Genomic DNA, 17,332 nt, shown 5'->3' with positions numbered 1-17,332 from the left:
CAAGAGAGTGTGTCTGCGTGATCTCGGCTCCTTTCTCTCGGGCCCGCTCGGAGAGGACAAAAAAAACAGCAAAAAAAAAAAAAAAAACGGAAAAGAAAAGGAGGAAACGGAGGAAAAGAAAGGAGAAAATGGACCCATCGCTTATTCTCTCGTCTCCCAATCCCTAATTGGCCTGTTGTGTCTTGTGGACAATCGCTTTGTTGATCAGCGCATCTCCAATCCGTCATAATGGGGCTTGGGGCAGTCACAGGAATCACCCAAACCCCGCAGCGCTCGGTTGACGATTACCGGTGAAAGTTTCTGCCCTGAGGGTCTCTGTTACAGTACACGTATACTCACTTTAGGGCACGCTTTGACACCTTCACTTGAGGCGCTGTAGTTCTAATCCAACACCCACGTAGTAGCGTAAGTACATACAGCTCAGAGAGGAGGTGCTGAAGTGTCACTTTGGATTGGACCAAGATGTGCGGTGCCTGAGGTGGTCCGCTGTTGTGGCACCTTGCAAGGGTGCAACCACCGATAAGCTACTCCGTACTGTATGTAACCCGTACATAGTTACAGCGGAATTGACGTCCATCGTCCCCCCGTGCCGGAGCACGTATTTTTCAGCGCCTGATTCGTACCATGGAATTTTTACAGCTTGGATACGTCGGCATACATTACTTTACCGAAACGCAATTCGCAGCGCCAACACTACTCCGTAGCAGGAAGGACCATAATCCGTACATGACGCAACACTGCGTACTGCGCACGTACTATACATGCATACATACATACATACATACATACATACCTACGTTGCCTGGGCTATCCGTCGGCCTGGGGCTTTATCCCATGCCAACCACGTGTAGTTACGGAATGCCGCAGCAGGGCGTAAGTAAAGCCGACGAGGAGTGGACAGGCCGGCAAGTCGTTCTTTTCGCGCTAAAATGACGCCGCTGGCTCGGCTTGCTGCCGGGCGGTGATGCAGCTGCGGCGCGCGCAGCAGCCGAAGCCGGCGGCGACTCGGCGCCTTTCCGCTTGGTCGAATCTCGCCCTGCAGCAGGCACCTCGCTGTCTCTTCACGACATCACCGACGTCGCCCTGCACCTCTCTCGACGCATGTCGCATCAAGGGCATCAAGGGCCCCAACGAGACGCGATTTCCGGAGCCCGTTCTTGACAAAGTACAGAATAAGCAGCCGACCTGTCTCTGATCGGACCGTTACCGGCGCGCATCAACTTGGTGTTGCTGTGCTGACTTCCGAGTGGGACTCTCTTTTTTTTCCCACAGGGATCTGGCTACTTTCCAGCTGGATTCTAGCGGCCTCCACAGACCCGGACAGCCAATCCCGGCCAAACGCTCTGGTGACGGACAGCGGTCAAGGTTCATCTCTGTCGTCAGGGTTTGCTCACCGAAAGATGGACCCGAGAAGCTTGGATGGAGCTCGTCATCCGGAACACACACACACCCCCCCCCCCGCCTTCCCCGGCTGCTTGCTGCTGGGTACAAGCAACCGAACGGTTAGAGGTCCCTGATCAAGCTGTCGCCCCTCCGGTTGCTGCCCGGGGAAGACGTGAAACGCCAGCTCGCTCCCGAAGGAATTTGTCGCGGCATCTCCGGCTAACTTTGTGAATATCTGCCTATCCGCTGCTTGCCGCATTGCTCGTCACATTCTCCCCCCCCAAAACAACAACACAACATAGACGTCACAGACAGAGTGGCTACCATCTCAAGCTTGTGAATATCATCTGCACCCCTACTGCTCCTTGCTTCCCCCAAACGGCTTTATTTAGGTCGTCGGGCTGATATCGCGCTTCATCGACGCTCGCCCCCCAAACCGGTGATCGCTTTCTTACAGAAAAAACGACCTAATCAACAATACTGACTCCCTACCTCTTCCATCAGCATGGCTCCTCATGCAAACGAGGCCCCGGTGGGCCAGAATGACCATCCCGATCGGAACCTGCCCAAGCCTGGCGATTACCTCCAGTTCGACTGCCTTCCGCCCGGGGGTCCCCTCAACCGTTGGTCCCAAGTCTTGACGAGAGGACATGATTTCCCCGGTGCCCAGGTAAGCCACTTCCTCAGGTCCGGCGAGGCATGAAGAGACGCCTCCCTCTTGGTTTGCCCCGGCTGTTGGCAATCGACGTCCCCAGATGCTTCCCGCCGTGAGCGCGGTAAGGCGGCAAGATGCGGAGTTGCGCTCAAGGGATCGAGTAGAGCACCGGTCCTCAATTTCCAGATGACCGGCAGGAGGCCGAGATATTGATGGGCTGATGGACATGGCGTCTTTTCTAGGCCATGCTCTATGCCGCCGGCGTTCCCAACAGGGACATGATGAAGAATGCGCCCCAGGTGGGCATCGCGACCGTGTGGTGGGAAGGGAATCCGTGCAAGTAAGTCTTGTTCCTTCCTCTCCCGCGCTTGGCTGGTCACACCGAACATCGGATGACTGACTTGGGAGCCTGTAGCACGCATCGTGAGTGACCCCCGCACAACCCCCCCCCCCCCCCCTTCTTCTCTTTTCTGCTGAGCCCTATGGAGGTACCCTCCTCTTCTAATACCGGGGGGACAAGTGCTCGAACTTGGCAACATCGTCAAGAAGTCGGTCGAGCAGCAGAAGATGCTCGCGTGGCAGTACAACACCATCGGCGTCTCGGATGGCATTACAATGGGCGGAGACGGTGAGTTAGGAGGACAACCCCTCTCGCCCCCTCCCCCCCGCGGCCGATCAGGGAGGAAGCGGCTTGGCTTCGCTAGGGATAGGTTGCTCACTCGCGGCCCAGGGATGAAGTTTTCGCTGCAGACGCGAGAGATCATCGCCGACAGTATCGAAACGGTGACCTGTGCGCAGCGCCACGACGCCAACATCAGCATCCCGGGCTGCGACAAGAACATGCCCGGCGTCGTCATGGCAGCTGCCCGCCACAACCGGCCCTTCCTCATGATCTACGGCGGCACCATCCGCAAGGGCCACTCCTCGCTCCTCGACAAGGAGATCAACATCTCGACGTGCTACGAGGCCTCGGGCGCCTACATGTACAACCGCCTGGAGGCCAAGTGCAAGATGCCCTCGGGCGCCGACGCCACCCCGAGCGACGTCATGGAAGACATCGAGAGGCACGCGTGCCCCGGCGCGGGCGCCTGTGGCGGCATGTACACGGCCAACACGATGGCGACGGCCATCGAGGCCATGGGGCTGACCCTGCCCGGATCGTCGTCCTTCCCGGCGACGTCCGCGGAGAAGCGGCGCGAATGCGAGCGCGCGGCCGAGGCCATCCGCACGTGCATGGAGAAGGACATACGGCCGCGCGACCTCATGAGCCGGGCCGCGTTCGAGAACGCGCTCGTCGTCAGCATCGTCCTCGGCGGCAGCACCAACGCGGTCCTGCACTTCCTGGCCATGGCCAACACGGCCGACGTCCCGCTCACGCTCGACGACATCGACCGCACCTCCAACCGGACCCCTCTCCTCGCCGACCTCGCGCCGTCGGGGCGGCACTACATGGAAGACCTGTACGCCGTCGGCGGCACCCCCGCCGTGCTCAAGATGCTCGTCGCCCACGGGCTCATCGACGGGTCCGTCCCCACCGTGACCGGCAAGACGCTGGCCGAGAACGTGCGCGACTGGCCGTCGCTGCCCGAGGGCCAGAAGATCCTCCGGCCCCTGTCGGACCCGATCAAGAAGACGGGCCACATCCGGGTGCTCCGGGGCAACCTCGCGCCCGGCGGCGCCGTGGCCAAGATCACGGGCAAGGAGGGCCTGTCCTTCACGGGCGCGGTGCGCACGTTCGACAAGGAGCACGAGCTCAGCGACGCGCTCGCCCGCGGGGCCATCCGGCCCGACGCCGGCAACCTGGTCCTGATCGTCCGGTACGAGGGCCCCAGGGGCGGGCCCGGCATGCCCGAGCAGCTCAAGGCCAGCGCCGCCATCATGGGCGCGGGGCTGCGCAACGTCGCCCTCGTCACCGACGGCCGCTACAGCGGCGCCAGCCACGGCTTCATCGTCGGCCACGTCGTCCCCGAGGCCGCCGTCGGCGGGCCCGTCGCCCTCGTCCGCGACGGCGACGTCGTCACCATCGACGCCGTCGCCAACCGCATCGACGTCGTCGAGATCCCCGGCGTCGGAACGGGCCCCGACGCCGTCGCCGCCGAGTTTGACCGCCGGAGGAAGGAGTGGAAGCCCCCCAAGATGAAGCCCGTACGCGGCGTGCTGGCCAAGTACGCCCGGCTGGTCGGCGATGCCAGCCACGGGGCCGTGACGGACGTGGGCGAGTCGGCATGGTAGAAAGGGGGGAAAAAAGGCCAAAGAACAAACAATTGGTCATTTCTTCATTTCTTCTTTTTTCTCCTTTCTTCCTTGTTTCTTTGTTGTGGTCTTGTGGGGATGGCAGGTTGGGGGGAAAAGGGGTTTTTTGGGGGGGGGGGGGGGGTTGATGGGCAAGGGATTCATCATCTCCAATGACTGGGTAGAGAGGTTGTCCTGGCTACCTACCACACGGTGCATCAAAGTATGAGACCGCTATGCAAGTATGCATTACATAGATGACGGTAGACGGACGGGTAGACGGGGTTTTATTGAAAAAAGAGGTCACAGCATGGATCTCAACCCATCACAGTTACCGCTGCTAGTTATCTGTCTGTTGGTCCTCGAACTCACACAAAGCAGGGGCGGCGCCATCTTTAGACAGATAGATACGCGAGGCAATACTAAAAATACAGGGGAGGCTGATCAACGTAACGGAGAGTCGTCAATTAGTATCCATAATGATATTGATCTATGATTCCCGCCCTCGCATCCCTTTTCCCCGACCCGATTATCATGCCCATGACAACCCCGAAGATACACCACACGCGCGCGTGCGCGCACATAACAAGAGGCACGTCGTCGAATTTCGCCTTCGACTACCAGACAAACCAAAGCTATTACCGTCTAGACCGCACGCATGTAACGCGCAAGACGCTATCCATCATCTTCTTTAACTTGTTTTAATTTTCTTTCGTCCTCTGTTTTGTTTGGCACTTTTATTACTCGTCTCCCTTTGCCCTCTGCTCACCCATCGGTGACGGCGCGATCGGACATAGGAGACGACTGACTTAGGGACTCGCCCATCCGCCCGCGACGTCGACCCACTCGGGAAGACAGCTGCCTTCTTTGCCCTCGACTTCGACAATGTCCGTGTCGCAGCGGCAGCGGCAGCCGACGCCGTTCTCCTGGGGCTCGTCCCAGTGCTCCCAGTACTGGTCCTCCTCGATGCGTTCCTTCTCGTTGAGCGTCGTCTTCTCGAGCCAGGGCTCGCGCGGGAGCTGGCGGCCGGGGGCGTTGGCCGGGCAGTGCTGGATGGTGGTGTGGCGGTAGCCAAAGTCGCGGAAGTAGTGGATATCGCGGGGTGAGAGGAGGATGCCGGCGGCGAGGGAGTGGATGGGTGCGTCGCCCCACTGTGTTAAGCACGAGTCCGTCAGTCCTGAGCGCGGGAAAAATGGGAAGAGAGATCGAGAGAACGGGGGATAAATGAAGAAACGTACACGCTCCATCCAGAAACCGCCGCTGCGGTCCATCATCTGGAAGAACTCCTCGTACTCCTTGCTCCGGAAAAAGTCGAGGCGGGCAATCTCGAAATTGGACCAGAAGTGGCACATGTTGTACTTCTCACCCTCCATGGCCTCCGGGTCAAAGTCAGGCAGGCGAGCTGGCTCGGTGCGCCGCGCCTCCTCGGGCAGCTTCTCCTTTTCCTTCTTTTCCGGCTGCGGCTCGACAAACATCTCCCAGAGACCCTGCGACTTGTAGCCCTTGAGGCGCTTGTAGGCGGACGCGTAGCGGAAAATGTTGGGGACGGTTTCGCGCAGTTCCTTGACCGCGATGGTGAAGCCGTAAGTCTTGTTGTTGGCGATCATCTCGAGGAAGGGGTCACTGGAGGCCTGTCAGCGTCTCTAGAAGTTGCATTGGAGACAAGGCGCCGACAACTCACTAGGTGATGTCGCAGAAGTACTTGATCTCGGGTTCCAGGCGCCAATACCACTCGTACTTTGCCAGGAGGGGATGCTTGTAGAAGAAACTGTGCGACTGTCAGTATCGCACCGTTTTTTGAGAAACCACCACCGGCTACGGCACGCACCCCGAGTAGAAGCGGCACATGAAATGGTAGCTTTCCATGCCGCCGTACATGATGGCATCGTCACCCTGCTTGTTGATGCCCTCCTTGGCCACCTTGGGATCGATCCAGTCGGGATACCCCCACATATCCGGGCCGACCTTGCCGAACTCGACCGAGGACGAGGTGTAATTTCTGACCGTGTCCATGAAGTTCTGGTCAAAGTCTCCGTCGTTGAGGAAGACGTAAGGGTAATTGTACCAGCGGTTGAAGTGGCGCTCGATCGACTTCATGGACTGGATCACGCCGTCGAGTTCCTTGTTCCGCGCAAGGACGACGAAGGCGGCGTTCGCACGGGGCTTGCTGGTGTCGGGCTGCAGGCAGCCCGTGACGAAAACCTTGTCATGCTTTTCGCTGATTTTCCTGCAGCGTCATCGTCAGCGGGGTCCTGCACCCTGCATAAGGGGACCGCAGCGCGGCTGCATGGCGGGCAGAAGCTCACCTTATTGCCGGCGGGGCGCCGGTGGGCATGAGTGCCCGTCCTGTTGAGCTCGGGTGCCGGACGAACAGCACCAGGATGAGGATAACGAATATGCAGGGGAAGAGGATGACGACGCCCAGCGGCACCGAGATGGTCGAGTTTCCTTTCAACCTCAGCGGCCGTCTGAGGTAGGCAAAGCGCGACGCGAGAGTCCTTCGCGGCCGTAGCTTGCCCTTCTCGTCTGATAAAGGCAGAGGACTGCGCCTCGCCGGAATGAATCTCCCAGCGCGGCGGAGGAGATCCATCGCGACGGGTGCCGGACGGAGAGCCAGCCAGCGACAAGCCTCGTCGGCAGCGGAATCGGGATGATTCGAGTGATCTCACGAGTGTATCGAGCGAATGCGACTCTGGCCGGGCGACATGAGGAGGTTTAGCGTTGAGAGGTTCCGAATCTAAAGTTCCCGGGTCGAGCCAATGCTCTTTCCCGCTTGGTCTCGGTTTTGCTGGTTTGCTCTTCTCAGGAGAAAGATTGGCGGCAAGAGAGAATGCCACCTAAAAGGGGTACGTACCCTTGGCGCCGGGGGTTGCCCCTTGGCCTCCACTGGGCTGGACCGTCTGAAGTGCCCTGTTCTGGTATGATTGGCAAGTGGGACTCAATCAAGCTGTGCTGACCAACGGCTGGCGATCAGTTGGCGACTTGGTTGGTGCCTTGAGTTCCCAATTTGGGCTTCTTCTGCGTGCTGCTTTTTCGATTGGAGGGAACTTCGTACTTTGTACAGTACGTCACCTCGTAATCCACCAAAATTCCTGCATTGGGAAAGCATGTGATACTCTTGTATAGGGATGCCATTCCCCTTCTCTTAACTGACACTAGCAAGCAAACCCGGAGGCAAGTTGAAAAAAAAAAAAAAGAAAAAGCTTCTTTGTTTCACATGCCGAGCATTCTGGAAAGATACCTTTGATATATGTATACCAACACCCCCCATAACACCCAATCATAACTAAGGGGTCAATAATGAGGCGTGGTGGCAGAGTGGTCTAATGCGCAAGACTAGAAATCTTGTTCCTTCGGGAGCGCCTGTTCGAATCAGGCCCACGTCGAGTTTAGAGCGAAAATCTTTTGGTATGATGTTTTCAGTTTCGGAAAACTCCCTCCTTTTGTTTGTATGGGCGTACAATCCTCTGGGCGTCCATCGTACAAGGAGCCGCGTACTGTATTCTCTTCTCATTCTCCTCATTGTCTTTCTTGTCTTTCTTCTTCTTTTTAACCATCTTTAAATGATGGGGAAGGTGAGATTCAAGCGGTCCACGCCTTCGCAGAAGTCAATAGGAGAAAAAAAAAAAAAGGCCCTCGCGAGTGCGAGCAGCAGTCACGCCCCGTTGCAACGGGCCAAAGAGCCGACCCGTGACCCGCCCGGGTGCAGAGGCTACTGCTCGCAAATGCCGGCCCCGGGGTTTAATGCCGTGCTATCGCAGGCTCCGCGGCTCGATCCAGTGGGCGGGATTCCCGGTTCAAATGGCCGAGCGTGCGCCGTCGACGACGATTGGACGGCGCCCTCGACTGGCCTTTTTTATCCGTCTTGGACTCCTCGATCGCCCTATCTCGCCAAGCGTGATCTACCAAGACGCATTTCTCGTTGAGTGAATTTTGCCTTTAGCCATTGGCCAACTAGGCCGATGCAGCTCCCGGAGAGAGCTGCGATCTCCTCGTCGGGTCCCCCCTCGCCGAAACGTCTTATATTATAATTAGTGCTTCCAAATGACAAGGTCCTGTTATTGGTTGTCTGCTGGCACTCCACAATATCAATAAGCTGACGTTACAGCGCCTACGGTAGATAGACCGGGAGGAAATGCGAACGTTCGAGCGATGAAGAAAGTTTCCAAGGAATAGAGTGTACGTTGTACGGGGATGTGTGCCTATGTGCTCGCGCGCGTGGGTGTATATGTGTATGTGCCTGCGTGGGTGAGCGTGCCTATTTACGTGTATATATATATGGATATGATGAAGGCCATCTATGAAGTAGAACAGCTCTTTGCTTAACCAGGTCCGGGGCTCACCAACGCAACTGGTACTTCCCTTTTCTTCTCTACCCTTGGTACTCTCCTCTGGATCTTTTCTTTCTTCTCTTTCTCGGACCGTAGCCCATCCGCGGCCTCCTTCGACATGCGAGGGATCCAGAGTCTCGCGAGCCTGTCCTTGCTCGCCGGAGCTTGCGCGAACCCGGTGCACAAGAGATGGAAGCCCAACGTGTAGGCAATATTGTCACGCCCAAAGACCGTCTCGTCTCTGTACCCGGCTGACATGCCGCCAGGCCCCGGAACCCGGATTTCCCCCTTGACGAAGTCGACAAGCTCGAGGAGTCCATCATGCCCAACGTTGAGGGATGGATGTCCAAGCGCCCGGCCAAATACAGCAACTGCACTCTCGAGAATGCGGGCATCCGGAGGGAATGGTACGACCAGAGGCCATGCCATACCGGCTGACTGACTGACTGACTGACTGACTGACTGACTGACTGACTGACTGACTGACTGGCTGGCTGGCTGGCCTGACTGACTAATAAACGCCCAACAGGAGCGACCTCTCGGTGGACGAGCGCAAGGAGTACATCAGCGCCGTCCTCTGTCTCCAGTCCAAACCTTCCAAGATTCCCGAGGGCGAGGTCCCTGGCGCCCTGAGCCGCTTCGACGACTTTGTCGCGACGCACATGACCATGGCAGGCCAGCTGCACAGCCCAACCAACCTATTTGCCGCCCACCGGTACTTCATCCACGCCTACGAGAAGGCACTGCGTGAGGAGTGCGGCTACAAGGGGTACCAGCCGGTAAGAGTGACATGACCCTTTGTTTCCCCTGCCTTGGAAAATAAGGAAAAAAAAGCCTTTAGAAGGTTGTTATGTTCTGTTTTGTCCCACTGGCTGACCCTCTTTCTCTCGTTTCCTTTTATATTTAGTACATGAACTACGACCGCTACGCTGACGACCCCCTTAACACACCCTTGTTTGACGGCAGTGACAGCAGCATGAGTGGTAACGGTGGCCCGTACAACTACTCCGGCATCCCCCAGCCCTTCCCAAAGCCGTATAACTTGATTCCTCCGGCTGGTGGTGGCGGTTGTGTCACCGAGGGCCCCTTCAGAGAGTGAGTTCAAGCTGACAATCTCCTCCTCCTTTTGCTCCTCCCTTCTCTCCCCTCCCTTTTCTCCCCCCCTTTTTTTTCTCCCCCCCCCCCTTCTTCTCTCTTAATTAACCCCCTGGCCTCTTCCGCCCGGGTTTGTTTCCTCGGTTACATCGTTACATAAAACTGACAGAGAGGATGCGCACAACAACAGCATGGTAGTCTCGCTGGGCCCCAAGGGCGGCCTCTTCCACGACATACCCCGCAACCCGCGGGCGGACGGACTGGGCTCCAACCCGCGGTGCCTCCGCCGCGACGTCAACAAGTATTCGGCCCGAGGCGCGCGCGCCAACTACACCTACAGCGCCATCATGGACAACCCGGATATCGACAGCTTCTACAACCGCTACATGGGCATGCCGCAGCTCAAGGGGGACCCTTACCCGTGGGGTCTCCATAGCTCCGGCCACTACCTCATCGGTGGCGACCCGGGCGGCGTAAGTAGCCTTTTCTTGAATATTTTTTGTTCTTGATTTTTGTTATTTATTCCCCCCCCCGGCCCCCCCTTTTTTTTGGTCCCGTGATTGTTTTGAAGTGTCCACTACCTAGTCAACTGTGCAAACTATTATCTGGCCCTCACGCAGCACTCCCAGATTGCCAACCAATTCTGCTAACCATGGTTCTCACCTCCCCTCCCCCCTTGGGTTCAGGACTTCTACTGCTCTCCCGGCGACCCGCTCTTCTACTTCCACCACGGCATGCTCGACCGGGTCTGGTGGATCTGGCAGATGCAGGACCCGGAGAACCGCGTCCAAGCCGTCCCGGGGACCAACGCGATGCCGATGCCGCCCTTGATGGCCGCCACCCTGGAGGACGAGGCGGCCGCGATGACGACGCACAGGCGGGCGGTCAACGTCAGCGACCTGGTTGTGGACCTGGGCTGGACGGCGCCCCCCGTCAAGTTGGTCGACCTGAACGAGCAGCTGGGCGGTCTGGGCGGCGAGCTGTGCTACATCTACGTGTGAAAAAAAAAAAATAGCCGGCTTCCGGGTCGACTCGACGAGAGGAAGAATTGTTGAGGTGGGCTTGATGGTCGGTTGCGACGAAGGGCTGCCTGGTTCACCGTTGATGAGACTTGTGGTACACTCCTCAAGTATGGATTAATTAGATAGGATTGAATTGCTGACAAAGTAGCATGCTACTCGTTTACATCTTAATTTTTCCGGCCGTTGAGAACCATAATTACTCGTGATAATTAATACTGCTCTAGGAAGAAGTCATGCCGAGAAACAAACAAACAAACCTACCTAGCTAAACCATAATTACCTCAGATATTGAGAACTTTCGTGCTCAATGTTCTCTAATTATACAGCAAATCTAACTCTCTTACGCTGGCGTTTGCCACCGCCTGTTCTCTGTTTGCTTAACCAGTATCTCTCGAATCTGTCAGGCGAGACGTAGCAGATGACAGTTCCCGAGACAAGGAGGAGAGCGACGACAGCGGAGGTCATAATAGCCCGTGCCGGGTGCGAAGCAGCCCACTCTCCGAGTTGGCTGGCCTTGAGGAGTACTGGAAGGAATGGGCGGAGCCAGTTCCGGTACTTCCAGGACAACCGAAACAGGGACAGAGATAGAGCCGCGGCCCGCTTGGTAATCCCGAGCCACCGCAGACATTCCCCCCAGGCGCTCGAGAGGACGGCCTGCTGCCAAGCCCAGAGAGTCTGCTGTCCTGCCGTCGTCGCCGGGTGTTTCGGGGCCGCTTCGACCGCCGCCGCGGCGCCGCCGGCGGCAAACCGAAACCTCGCCTTGAGCAGCCGCAACGCCGCGGTCGCGTGCGGAAGCGGGTCATCGCCGCCCAGCCGGGCGCGGACGAGCCGCTGGGCGGCCCGCAGCCTGTTGACGGCGAGACTGCCCCAGCACGTGGCCGGAACGCCGTACCAGTCCGGGATGCCGGTGTCCCGGTGGTAGACGCACCGCCGGAGCGGATCGATCAGGGTGAGGTAGGCGTCATGGTACGCCCGGAGCGGGTCGACGAGACCGGGGATCCCGCCGAGCTGCGGGCCCAGCAGCGCTATGCGGCCGATGGCGGCGTGGTATGCGTGAGTGATCTCGTCGTCGAACCAGACGGGCGTGACCCCGAGCAGGCTATATGGGGTTCCTGCGGTGTCTCGGCCGGTGAGGATCATCCAGGGGTCCATCACGACGAACAGCAGGGCGAAGACGATGACGCCCAGAGCCCATTTCGCGCCTCTGCTGGATCCGATCCGCGCCCGGAGCTTGCCCGCCAGCGCAAGGTGGTCTCCAAGGGAGGGCGAGAGCGCAGATAGAATTATGAAAGCCGCCTCTGGAGACTGAAGGACCATGGTTGAGGGTTTCTAAGGGAAGAAGAAGGCTAGGTAGTTACTCTATAATTAAATTTGTTGTCGTACCTAATTAGGGGCAAACAACGGAGTTGTGCCGGTCGACATGACCACGGCAGCAAAAAGGAGCCTTGGTCTCATGTTTTTATACTATGCCTCATGGAAGGGCCCTACCCTGGCCACGGGTTGATTTTTGTTGTGGTTAACTAAGGTCTTATTAGCAAAGCAATGTTGATGTGAACTCTTTGTCTTTATTGTACGAGAACAACCAAAAATGCCTCTGCTTCTTGTCATGGACAACCTACACAAGCTCATCCTCATCACAGAACAATGGGCTCTCTCTCTCTCTCTCTCTCTCTCTCTCTCTCTCTCTCTCTCTCTCTCTTTTTTTTTTTTTTTTTTTTTTTCGAATACACTAGCCTTCTATGCATCCCATCCCCGCACTGAACCCTTGGTTTCGGGGGTTGAATGTGCCTCTCCGAAGTTGCCTACACCGCGAGCCCATTTTCCGACGACATCCAAGAAGGCCAGATTGGCAGGTAATTAAAGTGGACAAGCCGTATATACGAATTACTCATAGGCGTAGTGCTCTTATCCATTGCGCTGAACCTTGTCAACGGATGCGGAGCGGAACGAAGAAGACCCTCCCTCCGTCCCTCCCCTCCCTTTTTAGATTAATTATACAAAACAAACCAGAAAAACAAAAAAAAAAAGAAATAAAAATTGACTCATAACCGCCATACACACATGAAACAGGTCGATCTGCCCGAGTCTAATCATGGGATCGGCAACGGTCCCCCTGACGACCCAGTCCTGCGTCGCCCGGCCCAGCCGCGCCTCGACCACGCGCCCGCCCCGCTGGAAGTAGCACCGGGCTGCCGTCCGAAGGGCCCTCCAGCGGCACCTCCTCCCCGACCGCGCTGCGGACTGCCGTCGCCATGGTCAGGCACGCAATGTCCGTGTCGCGGCCGGCGCCGTGGTCCGCCACACTACCGCCTCCTCCTCCTCCTGAGACGACGAGTTGGTGGTGTCGGAGTCGGTGTACAGCACGTTGATGTTGGCGTCGTCGTCCAGGTAGAGCACGTACGTGTCGACGTGCTGCAGCAGGGCCTCGTTGGCGGCGGCGGCGAGCGGGGCGCACGTGGGCAGGGTGATGTCGGGCAGGGCGGCGCATTATCCTACGCAGCAGTTTCGCCGTCGGGGGAGAAGTGTAGTATAAACCGCACCGATGGGTGAACCACGCGTCCGCAGACGCGTCAAAGTGGAATCCTCCTTCGAAAACTAGATGTGAGGCAACTTACTTGCGATACTGATCCGTTGTTTCCAGGAGGAAACAGGAAAAAAACCCAGGTTATTCACCACACCAACGCAAAATACCTACATAAAGGAGACTGGTACTTCGCCTTTGTCACAAACAATGCGCAACCCGCTCCCTCTCTTCACCATTCTCTTCTCCCTGACCGGCACCGCGGCGGCAGCGGTTCTGGCCCTCAACACCACCCTCCTCCAGCCGTGGCAGATCACCCGCCTCTCGACGCACTCCTCGTCAGGCTATCCGGCCAACCACCCGTACTCGCGGCTCTCGTTCGGGATCCGCGACCCCAACACCCTCGTGCTCGGGGAGACCAGCTTCGGCGACGCTGCCTTCGCCCCGAGCGCCGTCAACTGCACCGTCTGGTGGCTGGCCTACGCGGGCGCGGACCCGCGCGGCGGCGGCTCGGTGAACACGTGCGACGAGATGGACACCCGGAAGGGCAAGTGGACATTTGTGGTGTTGGACGGGACCGACGGCGACCAGAGCGGGATCACGACCGACTTTGGCCTGCGCTTGACCCTAGAGGAGGCCGTCGTGCTCCAGACCGGAGGGGTGGTGAACGTCAAGTTTGAGAGCGAGGCCGCGTTCAAGGTGGGCGACAACATGGCCGGCGCGTGCGGCGCGAGTGGAATGTGCAATTGGGGATTGAAGAGCGAACACGCCCCTGTTTTGGTCAAGCAAAAGTTGGTTGAGTTGGAGTGTGTGGCCGGCACGTGTGAGCTGGCGTAGGTGGAGTGAGGGAAGAGGATGAAGAGGGGGAAGGGGGGGGGGGGAGGGGGGAAGGTAACAGAGAAGAGAGGGAAAAGAAAAGAGAAAGAGCAAAACGAAACAGAATGATAGCGCGGATGAAGAACGGGGTGAGTGGACCAGTGGGCACCAGAACTGAAAAAAGGGGGGTGTTGAGACTCAGGAGATGGTACCTTATGTAGAGAACTGGACGTACGTGGACATGTCTGGATGTACAGTACATACATCCTGCGACGGCCCGACTTCATGGATCGGGAGAAGAATTGCCAGTTCGGGTGACTCTGCATGGTCGGCAACGCCCTTTCGTCGACGAGGGCAACCCCACTTCCCCGAGCGGGGTGTTCTGTGACTCAGAAGATGTGATGTCAAGTCCAAATTGATCAAGTACCGTCATCCATCCACGCAAAATCTGCCCGTCATCGCCGGATTCTTCTGTCCACTGGTCGGATCACAGCAGGTAATCCCAAAAACTGCACCCCCTTAAGCCGCAACACTCGGCGCGATCATGGCCGGCCACGACTCTTCGAAGCTCGACTTCGTCACCGTCGACGTCTTCACGGACACCCGCTTCGTGGGCAACCCGCTCGCCGTGGTTTTCGTCCCGGCCGCTCTCCGCGACCGCATCGATCAGTCGACCAAGCAGCGCATCGCGCGCGAGTTCAACCTCTCCGAGACGGTCTTCCTGCACACGCTCGACAACGAACCCAACAGGAGCGTCACGGCCCGCGAGATCGACATCTTCACCACCGAGGATGAGCTGCCGTTCGCCGGCCACCCGACCATCGGTTCGGCCTACCTGGTCCTGAAGCACCTCGGCTGGGGCCACGTCGACACGCTGCAGACCAAGGCCGGACCCATCCGCATTGAGTCACTCCAGGACCAGGACCAGGGCCGGGGCCCGGGCAGGGTGAGGGCGGCGATCCCGCACGCGGTGCACATCCACCAGCGGACGCTCGGCGGGATCCTCGAGTCGCCGTCCGGGCCCCTCGCCAGCGCCGCGGCCGACGCCATCCGGCAAGGCCTGTCGGCGGACGCCGACATCCGCGCCGCCGAGCTGGCCGCCCCGGTCGTGAGCATCGTCCGCGGCATGACCTTTGTGCTCGTCCGGCTGCCGAGCCTCGAGCACCTGGCCCGCGTCACGCCGGCCCGCCGGATCGACTTTGGCAAGGTGCCCGAGCTGCTGGACCAAGGCGAGTGGCACGACAGTTTCGTGTCGCGGTACTACTACGTCCCGCGCGGGCAGGAGGCAGACGAGGGAGCCCTCGCGGACGACGGCAGCCGCTCGTGGAAGATCCAGGCCAGGATGGTGGAGCTGGGCTTCGAAGACCCTGCTACCGGCAGCGCGGCGTGCGCGCTGGCGAGCTATCTGGCTGTCAGGAACGAGGCCGTGACAGGGGCGCGCTTTGAGATCACGCAAGGAGTCGAGATGGGGAGGCGCAGCGACATTGTTGTGGATACGGTCGCGCTCAAGGACAAGGATTCGGGGGAGGTCAAGATCAAGGAGCTGTTCCTGGGAGGGACGGCAGTCGTGGTGATGAGCGGAAGCATTGCGGTCTGAGCAAGAGAATCATCGGTGGACTCAAACACCGATTTGAAAAGTGTTGTCGTGGATAATAAATAACAAGACGAAATCGAGAGTTTGCGAATGCAAAAGCACACCGTCGCAAGCGCTCATAGAACTGATATTGTCCAAAATTATATCAGCTGGTTGGAAAGATTCGATACCTCGTGGATTCTTTTTAATACGCTACGCTTCCGCGATCCTCGTCCTTCGTGGCCATTGAGAACCGCGATGAGTTCTTGCCGAGTAAATTACCTGACTGGATGTTACGCAGGAACCAAGAAGCTCGGCCAGTTGCAGGTGAAGAAACAACGGGAACGCGGAAGCAAAGAGGCTTTGGTTGGCCACTGCACTTTCCAAGTGGAGCCTTGCTAGTACTGCTTGGCTCGTGCCCGTGCTGCAGCGCGACAGGCTAGGTAGGTAGGTAGTTGCCAGTTGCCAAAAAGTTGGGGAACTTGCACCCAGAACAAGCAGACCCGATCAGCTTCGAGGAACACGCGCAAAACATCAAGATGCTGTGCGCACGTACGTTGACATCTCGGATAGCGTCTCCAGAGTCGGAAAGCTGACAATTGGTGCAGTTTCAGGCGAGGTTCCCGAGGAGCCCGTGGTGTCGAGGAAGACAGGTTCGTGTGCCTCGCTGTCGCTCCCGACTGGGCGGTATTGCCCTGTCTAACAAATATTCTCAGGCACCGTGTTCGAGAAGCGCCTGATCCTCAAGTACATCGAAGAGAACGGGAAGGAACCCGGCACCAACGAAGAACTCGACCCCGAAGATCTGCTTGATGTCAAGACGAGCCGTGTGGTTCGGCCGCGGCCTCCAAACTTCACCTCCCTGCCGTCGCTCCTCAAGGCTTTCCAGGACGAGTGGGACGCGCTGGTGCTCGAGACATACAATACAAGGGAACAGCTGGCGCGGACGAGGGAGGAATTGGCAACAGCGCTCTACCAGCACGACGCTGCCGTGCGTGTCATTGCCCGCTTGACCAAGGAGCGAGATGAGGCACGCGAGGCCCTCGCCAAGCTCACCGTTACGCCGGCATCGGCTGGCGCGGCGAACGGCGATGCCATGGCAGTCGACAGCGAGAGCCTCCCCCAGAACCTGGTGGAGCACGTCCAAGAGCTGCAACAACAGTACGTGGCTTTGAAATCTCCCGCAAGCCGTGCGGACCCACGCTGACTCTCCGCAGATTAATGAAGGGCCGCAAGAAGCGCCCCATTCCCCAGGGCTGGGCTAGCTCCGATGAAGTTGCTGCTCTCCAGCAGGTAGCGTACGCCGACCTGGCCGTTTCCCAAGCCTCGTCCCTCGGCATCGAGTCCGACTACGCGGCGATTGGCGGTCTGGACGGCAAGCTCGACATCTATTCGATTCAGGCCAACAAGGTAGAGAGGACGATCGATATCGGCGAGCCGGTTACGGCCACCGTTTGGACCGGCAGCAAGGTCATAGTGGCGACGTCCAAGGGGTCCGTGAAGGTGTTCGACGGCGGCAGCGAGACTGCCTCCTTCCAAGCGCATGCGGGTGCCGTGACAGGTCTCTCAGTACATCCGGGCGGACGCCTCCTCGCATCCGTCGGCGTGGATAAGAGCTTCATCTTTTACGATTTGGATACGCTGCAGAAGGTCGCACGGGGCTACACCGATGCCAGTATGTTTTCTTTTCCCACTCATATCGAC

At 58.3% G+C, this 17,332-nt stretch overlaps 6 protein-coding genes and 1 non-coding gene across 7 annotated transcripts in view; 5 read left to right on the top strand and 2 right to left on the bottom strand.

Moving 5' to 3' along the window:
* Positions 1 to 1,664: 1,664 nt before the first annotated feature.
* P884DRAFT_326699 (dihydroxy-acid/6-phosphogluconate dehydratase) lies at positions 1,665 to 4,285 on the top strand. Its single transcript, XM_069445489.1, has 6 exons — positions 1,665 to 2,053; positions 2,139 to 2,159; positions 2,281 to 2,378; positions 2,454 to 2,461; positions 2,559 to 2,666; positions 2,769 to 4,285. Exons 1-6 carry the CDS (start codon positions 1,889 to 1,891, stop codon positions 4,268 to 4,270), a joined length of 1,902 nt encoding a protein of 633 aa, XP_069302303.1. The 5' UTR covers positions 1,665 to 1,888; the 3' UTR covers positions 4,271 to 4,285.
* Positions 4,286 to 4,729: 444 nt separating this feature from the next.
* On the bottom strand, positions 4,730 to 6,984 carry P884DRAFT_282224 (glycosyltransferase family 15 protein). The gene is made up of 5 exons (XM_069443587.1): positions 6,577 to 6,984; positions 6,099 to 6,497; positions 5,952 to 6,038; positions 5,509 to 5,893; positions 4,730 to 5,421 (listed from the first exon to the last, which is right to left on the bottom strand). The coding sequence occupies exons 1-5, from the start codon at positions 6,858 to 6,860 to the stop codon at positions 5,080 to 5,082; spliced, it is 1,497 nt and encodes a 498-aa protein (XP_069302302.1). The 5' UTR covers positions 6,861 to 6,984; the 3' UTR covers positions 4,730 to 5,079.
* Positions 6,985 to 7,574: 590 nt separating this feature from the next.
* On the top strand, positions 7,575 to 7,656 carry P884DRAFT_t12. The gene has a single exon. It is a non-coding gene; the product is annotated as a tRNA-Ser (tRNA).
* A 1,063-nt stretch (positions 7,657 to 8,719) lies between these two features.
* On the top strand, positions 8,720 to 10,697 carry P884DRAFT_266491 (uncharacterized protein; the record flags this gene model as incomplete). Its single annotated transcript, XM_069442033.1, has 6 exons — positions 8,720 to 8,805; positions 8,868 to 9,008; positions 9,131 to 9,380; positions 9,509 to 9,696; positions 9,887 to 10,169; positions 10,383 to 10,697. The coding sequence occupies 6 exons, from the start codon at positions 8,720 to 8,722 to the stop codon at positions 10,695 to 10,697; spliced, it is 1,263 nt and encodes a 420-aa protein (XP_069302301.1).
* A 297-nt stretch (positions 10,698 to 10,994) lies between these two features.
* On the bottom strand, positions 10,995 to 12,035 carry P884DRAFT_274548 (uncharacterized protein; the record flags this gene model as incomplete). Its single annotated transcript, XM_069442737.1, has 2 exons — positions 10,995 to 11,032; positions 11,063 to 12,035. The coding sequence occupies 2 exons, from the start codon at positions 12,033 to 12,035 to the stop codon at positions 10,995 to 10,997; spliced, it is 1,011 nt and encodes a 336-aa protein (XP_069302300.1).
* A 1,735-nt stretch (positions 12,036 to 13,770) lies between these two features.
* P884DRAFT_188736 (uncharacterized protein) lies at positions 13,771 to 14,076 on the top strand (the record flags this gene model as incomplete). Its single annotated transcript, XM_069437381.1, has 1 exon — positions 13,771 to 14,076. One exon carries the CDS (start codon positions 13,771 to 13,773, stop codon positions 14,074 to 14,076), a length of 306 nt encoding a protein of 101 aa, XP_069302299.1.
* A 509-nt stretch (positions 14,077 to 14,585) lies between these two features.
* The window catches only part of P884DRAFT_282221 (uncharacterized protein), a 3,633-nt gene continuing 886 nt past the window's right edge, over positions 14,586 to 17,332 (top strand). The window contains exons 1-5 of the mRNA XM_069443586.1: positions 14,586 to 15,646; positions 16,102 to 16,180; positions 16,237 to 16,281; positions 16,345 to 16,789; positions 16,846 to 17,303. Of these exons, the coding sequence (XP_069302298.1) occupies positions 14,600 to 15,646; positions 16,102 to 16,180; positions 16,237 to 16,281; positions 16,345 to 16,789; positions 16,846 to 17,303 (2,074 nt within the window). The 5' untranslated portion in view covers positions 14,586 to 14,599. The remainder of the gene's footprint in view (positions 15,647 to 16,101; positions 16,181 to 16,236; positions 16,282 to 16,344; positions 16,790 to 16,845; positions 17,304 to 17,332) is intronic.

The sequence above is a fragment of the Thermothelomyces heterothallicus genome (assembly GCF_042370625.1).
Source record: "Thermothelomyces heterothallicus CBS 202.75 unplaced genomic scaffold P884_scaffold_1, whole genome shotgun sequence".
In the NCBI taxonomy this organism is placed as follows: domain Eukaryota; kingdom Fungi; phylum Ascomycota; class Sordariomycetes; order Sordariales; family Chaetomiaceae; genus Thermothelomyces; species Thermothelomyces heterothallicus.
The sequence above is the reverse complement of the archived record's forward strand: the minus strand, read 5'-3'. Positions and strand labels throughout refer to the sequence as shown.

What these genes read in the sequence shown, in the direction of transcription:
- P884DRAFT_282224 (XM_069443587.1), bottom strand. Translation starts at nt 6,860, where the DNA reads ATGGATCTCCTCCGCCGCGCTGGGAGATTCATTCCGGCGAGGCGCAGT. An exon ending in GGCGCCCCGCCGGCAATAAG is followed by an intron (nt 6,498 to 6,576) that starts GTGAGCTTCTGC and finishes ATGACGCTGCAG; the next exon opens with GAAAATCAGCGAAAAGCATG. An exon ending in TACTTCTGCGACATCACCTA is followed by an intron (nt 5,894 to 5,951) that starts GTGAGTTGTCGG and finishes ACAGGCCTCCAG; the next exon opens with TGACCCCTTCCTCGAGATGA.
- P884DRAFT_326699 (XM_069445489.1), top strand. Translation starts at nt 1,889, where the DNA reads ATGGCTCCTCATGCAAACGAGGCCCCGGTGGGCCAGAATGACCATCCC. An exon ending in ATGATTTCCCCGGTGCCCAG is followed by an intron (nt 2,054 to 2,138) that starts GTAAGCCACTTC and finishes CGACGTCCCCAG; the next exon opens with ATGCTTCCCGCCGTGAGCGC. An exon ending in CATTACAATGGGCGGAGACG is followed by an intron (nt 2,667 to 2,768) that starts GTGAGTTAGGAG and finishes CTCGCGGCCCAG; the next exon opens with GGATGAAGTTTTCGCTGCAG.